This window comes from Protomyctophum parallelum (assembly GCF_964188405.1).
Source record: "Protomyctophum parallelum genome assembly, chromosome: 9".
NCBI lineage: Eukaryota > Metazoa > Chordata > Actinopteri > Myctophiformes > Myctophidae > Protomyctophum > Protomyctophum parallelum.
The window spans coordinates 18,181,261-18,187,284 of NC_139706.1; the positions used below are offsets into that span (position 1 = coordinate 18,181,261).

At 44.2% G+C, this 6,024-nt stretch overlaps 1 protein-coding gene across 2 annotated transcripts in view; it reads left to right on the plus strand.

Annotated features, from left to right (window-relative positions):
• The window catches only part of ulk2 (unc-51 like autophagy activating kinase 2), a 56,680-nt gene that overhangs the window by 31,277 nt on the left and 19,379 nt on the right, over positions 1 to 6,024 (plus strand). For both annotated transcript variants that reach the window (XM_083773487.1, XM_083773488.1), the window contains exons 13-14: positions 202 to 370; positions 2,927 to 2,990. In XM_083773487.1, the coding sequence (XP_083629613.1) occupies positions 202 to 370; positions 2,927 to 2,990 (233 nt within the window). The remainder of the gene's footprint in view (positions 1 to 201; positions 371 to 2,926; positions 2,991 to 6,024) is intronic.

Genomic DNA, 6,024 nt, shown 5'->3' on the forward strand with positions numbered 1-6,024 from the left:
CTCTTCATAACGAGATGATTGCATTAGTTTGACAGGCATATCTGCTGCGTCTGGTCTCTTAATTGCATTGTCCTCTGCAGTCCCTATAGGACCTAATCCTCTCCTTCTCTTCCCTTCCTCCCTGCTCCGTCCTCTCTCTCTCTCTCTCTCTCTGTGTGTGTGTCTCTCTCTCTCTCTCTCTCTCTCTCTCCCCCCCTCCAGTCACTCCCTGACATGCAGATGTTGGCGGAAGATGCGCTGCCGTCGCCCCCGCTCGGCCCGCCCAACTACCTGCAGCTGTCCAAGGAGTCCGCGGGCAGCACCAGTAGCAAGAACTCCTCCTGTGACACGGATGACTTTGTGCTGGTGCCACATCTGTCCCTCGAGAGCTGTGAGTAGACAGACGCACGCACACACGCACGCACGGGGAGAGTACGGTACATGTCCATGTTGAAGTGTCCTGCAGCAAACAATCATTAAGGCCTGAGGACGATTCTACAAAATGTCTTCTGAATCATGACAGTTTTCTGAACAAACTATGTTTCTATGTCAGTGGTTCTCAAACTCTTTCATGTCAAGGACCCCAGAAATGTAATGAAATTGGCCGGCGCCGACCCCCATCAGCAAAGATATGAGTTTAAAAAAAAAAGTTCACTCTGAAAGAATATATACGTTCGTGTTTTCTTTTTTTTTTGCAGACCTACAAGCTCGTAGCGCGGCACTTGAGCTTGTAGATCTTCTATTTTTCAATAGCTAAAGTATAACATAATGCTTAAAACGCCAAAAGGGGTTCCCGTACAGAATGGGTTTTAACATAGATATGGTGTGTAACAAAGACCATGGATTCTATTATACATTCTCTGTCGGTACCGATGTGCTGTGTTTTTACTCCCGTTTACTCCGGTATGCATTTGGCTACAGGGACCCACTCGTCGTCAGGAAATGTTATCTCTAATACTAGAGATTACCCCCACACACATACAGTAGATATACTATGTGTAGTGTAGTACATGTGATCTCTTCTCACGTGCATAGTACGTGTGTAGATGCCATCACAACAGATACACATGTAAACTATGTATGGCTTTCTATCTATTTACTGTACATGTACGGTTCCTAGAAAGCCAATAGGTCAAGTGGGAATGGAAAACATTGGTTTCATGTTCACTCAGGTCCACATGACACTTAACCACCCCCCCCCCCCACCCCACACACACACACACACACACACACAAAACTGACCCACTGATTGTCTCCACCAGGCCGAAGGCATGTGGGGAGAGTATGTTTTGCACTCCGTCCGTCCGTGTGTCCGTCCGTCCGTCCGTCCGTCCGTCCGTCCGTGTGTCCGTGAGCAGCTAATCGGCCACCGTTAACCTGGTCGATGCCAAATTTTGCACACACACTCCCTGGATGCCAACGATGAACCTCTGCCCCAAACTTTCCAGAACGGCCTGTTATAGCGCCACCAGGAGGCTGCTTTGTGCAAAACAAGTTTTTGCACAGTACACCTACAGATTTTGTCCAAACATCACGCAAATTGGTACACAGTAGAGCCATTCAACGAAACCGGTCTTTCAGATTTCTCACACTCCATCCTGATTGGTTAAGATTGGCTTCCAAAGTTCACAGGAGTGCTCAGTTTAAAAAAAAATGCTGCAAATCATGAACACATCGCGTGATTTCCCTGAAATTGTGCACCCACATTCCCACTAGGCCCAGGACGAAATGCCACATGAACAATTTCAACTCAGACTCAAGGTGGCGCTATAACTGGCCGAAAAGTGTTTTTACCTCTAACTGCACGGATCTGTGGATAACTTTGTATGCCAACTCCCTAGAGGCCAAGGAAAAACCTTTGCCTGGAATTTTTCACATCTGCTCTTTATAGCGCCACCAGGAGGCCGACATATGTAAAACACATTTTCTATTATTACTCCTTCAGATTTTATCCAAATTTCACGCAAATCGGTATACACTATCTCCATAGTCATGTGATCAACACGGAGCGGCACCATTTCCCATCTTACATCCTGATTGGCTAAGATTGGCTTCCAAAGCTCACACGATTCGTCCATTTCGAAAAAAGGCCACAAATCACAAACACAGTGTGCAATTTCCGTTAAATTATACACGCACATTTTCACTAGGCCGAGGACGACATGCCACAATTTCTTCCTCAAAATCAGCCTCACGGTGGCGCTATAACAGGCCAATTCCTGTTTTTAGCTATAACTGCATCGATCTGTATACAACTTATGTATGCACACATGGAAAAACATTGTACCTGCATCCCTCCAACACGAACCTCCGGCCCAAATCTTCCTCAACAGCCTGTTATAGCGCCACCATGAGGCCACAACCTGACCTGCCCTGGTGGAGACCTGTGCCGATTGGCACTTTGTCTAGTTCTCTACTCAAGCAGTGTTCATTTTGTTGACTAAGACTAAAATACTTTATGCTATTTTAGTCGACTGAGACTAGACGAAGACTAAACAATTTCATGGTAGGGGTTCAATGCCTTGCTCAAGGGCACTACAGCCGTGGTAATTTTAACGTGCCGGTCCGGGGATACGAACTAGCGGCCTTTCCGATATCGAGACCGCTCCGCAAACCGTTCGGCCACCGCTGCCGCTGCCACACACCCATTCATACACCGATGGCGGCGGTTCACCATGCAAGGCACCAACCTGCACATCAGGAGCAATTAGGGGTTCAGAGTCTTGCTCAAGGACACTTCGACACTGACTCTGGGGGAGCCCACAGGGTTCCAACTGGCGACCTTGCGGTTACCATCCACCCACTCTACCCCTGAGCCACCGCCGCCCCCAGGGGAACAAGGGGGGGGGACATTGATAGTGTGGATATACAGTACAGATAATTGCAACTTCACCTGTAATCCATCCACGTAGTGTAATAATGATCACCTGTCTTCTCTCTCCATCAGACGACCAGCCAATGGGAGCGCCAGCGGGGCGCCGAGCGTCCACTGACTTCCTCCTGTGTGGAGGGTGAGTGTGTACTACTATTGCTTTTTACCGGTGGTGGAAAGTAACTAAGTACTTTTACTTAAGTACTGTACTTGAGTACAATTTTGAGGTATTTGTACTTTACTTGAGTATTTCCAATACTTCTACTTCTACTCCACTACATCTCAGAGCCACATGTTTTATACTTTTACTCCACTACAATTATTTGAAAACTTGAGTTACTAGTTACTTTGGAGATTTTCATTTTGGTTACAAAACATACCATACCACTTCAACCCTATACATTTCAGCCATTTGAAAATAGCCGATCTACAAGATCCAATAGGTTTTGTACACATTTTGAACTTGCACAATGAGTACTTTTACTTTTAGTACATTTTGATGCCGATACTTTTGTACTTTTACTCAAGTACATTTTCAATTCCGTACTTTTACTTGTAACGAAGTAGTTCTAAATTGCAGTATTGGTACTTTTACTTAAGTAAATCAATCGAGTTTACTTTTTCCACCACTGACGCTTACATTTCACTGCTCAGGATATAACCCTGAATAAACAACCCAGAGAATGGCCTGTAATCAACACAGACCAGACCTGGCTTCTGCCGGTATGTTCTCAAGTGAGCATGCAACCCAAGTGGGTGTGCGTGTGCGTGTGCGTGTGCGTGTGCGTGTGCGTGTGCGTGTGCGTGTGCGTGTGCGTGTGCGTGTGTGTGTGTGTGTGTGTGTGTGTGTGTGTGTTTGTTTTTGAGTCACTGTTTCAAGGCAGCGAAAACAAGCAAACAAATAACAGGCATGAGTCCCAGTTAGTTGTGTGAGTGCCTGTGATTCATTGCTGTCCTGCTGGATCTCTGATAGAATCTTTCACTGGTATTGTTTTTCACAATAACCTTTCCACAAGAATCCACATAAATGCGTTTTATGACTTCTCTAAATATTTATTTATTATTATTTATTAATTATTATATTTATTATTTATCTTTTTATTTTAGATAAATACATACGGTTTCTGAAACCTTTTTAGTTGAGTTTTTTGTTTTTTGGAATTCTGGGAATGGCAGCTCTAACATACAATGGCGCTACACTGTGTAACCTTTTAATGACACTGAAGTCAACATAGCATCATTGTGAAAACATGTCTTAGATGAGGTTTGAGGCTAAAAACAAACTGAATATGACTCAGTGCCACATGTCATTTCAACCACTGTGTGTGTGTGTGTGTGCGTGTGCGTGTGTGTGTGTGTGTGTGTATGTGCGTGTGCGTGCGTGTGGCTGGCTGTGAAAGGCTCCAATTGCGTAAATGTGTAAGTGGTGTTGTGTCTAGTATGTATGCTCACGTGTATGTATATAGGTTCACCATTCAACTCTGAGTCTATTTCTGTGTTTATCTCTATAGCCTACTTATTGAACTCGTGAATGTGAAGTTCATGTCTGTCTCAAAAGGTCTTAATTTATAGCTGCTACATACAGTGTACTGTCATGTTTACGATCGTTCCACGTAGGACGAGGCATGCAGACGTGTTTATGATCGCTCCCCCCGTAGAACGGCATGCCAGTTGCTATTAATAAATTAGTATTCCGTCTTCGGATCTGTGTCATCAGCTTTTTTCAATTCGAGTGTTCAGGTTCAGGTTTTCTGAAAAACCTCATGTTTCTGTATCAGTGGTGCTCAAACTATTTCATGTGAAGGAACCCCAAACTTATTATGTAATTGGCCGCGACCCCAATCTGAAAATATGCTGTTCATTCCAGGGAACATTTTCACGATTTTTCAAAAAATAGCAGATCTACAAGCTCGTGGCTATGAGCTTGTAGATCTGCTATTTGGGACGAATGGAATGAAATATGAACAGTCTGACTGATACATATTGATCACATGACTTGAGAGATCATGTGTAGCGATTTATGTGAGATTTGGACAAAATCTGTAGTAGCAAAACGTTTTGAAGAAAATGCAAAATGGACGAAAATCTAGTGTGCAACAAATGGGCATGGCCTTTATGGGGAGTTGGCTGTTATGCATTTATGTCCATTAAATGATAATATTGCTGGCCATCTTGGCAGTTAAAAAAAAATATATATATATATAATATTAATGATTTGGCTGTTAAATAAAGCAAGAATACAGTACAATATATAGATGTATTTATTTACATATTTAGTTAGCATACATTGGCAGGTGAATTGTCAGTGTGTGCAGACGAATTCACACCTCGTGTGGTCGGCGATCCTCTCGTGAACGGTTTTGGTTATTATAGTTGCTAACTTGCTATGCTATCTGCACAACAAGATGGAGTCACTGTCACCTTGAAAAGGGCTCTGAAGCCACAGACATACAAAGGTAGAGGCCTCCTTTGGCTCTGGTGAGGCGCGTGTCTCTGTTGAAGGCAAAACTTCCCAAGATTCCTTTGTCAAGCTTCTGCGTGCGTCACAGAAGGGGAGGTTTGATAGGCCAATGAGAGGCATGACTCCCTCTTTCCCAGCGGCACTTGCTTTGGCAATGTAAATGTTTTCTTTTCCTAATGCCAACAAAGCTCCTTTGGATTGAATTGATGAATCCCGGAAAAGACACGCTGTGATTGGCTAGTATAGTCACTTCCGCCTTCAATGCTAGGAAGTTCCTATAGCTTCCCTGGAGACACATCGTTTACCAATGAACGGCAGCGGCCAATGAGCTGGGCACACCAATTGACTGGTTCCTACTGACGCTGGGCAGTTACCGTATTAAACATAGATGAACACATCCACATGCACGCACGCACGCACGCACACACACACACAAAGGCCTGAGTTGCACTGTGGCAGTGAGACAGAAATCCTTTCCCACCTTTCTTGCCCGATTAGATTTCATTCAAATGGTGTGACCAACATGAACAATGAAGCAATAAAAGATCAGTTAATTCACTGATAACGTCGCGGCAGTAGGCTACGTGATAAAGCCCAAGCTCATATCATAAACTCATATCGCAGCTCACAAGTTGTACTTGTGTATTTATCATCGGGCAAAGATCTTTTTGTTAAGGTAACTTGTCTCTGGGCCAAAAAAAAGGAGGGCCCG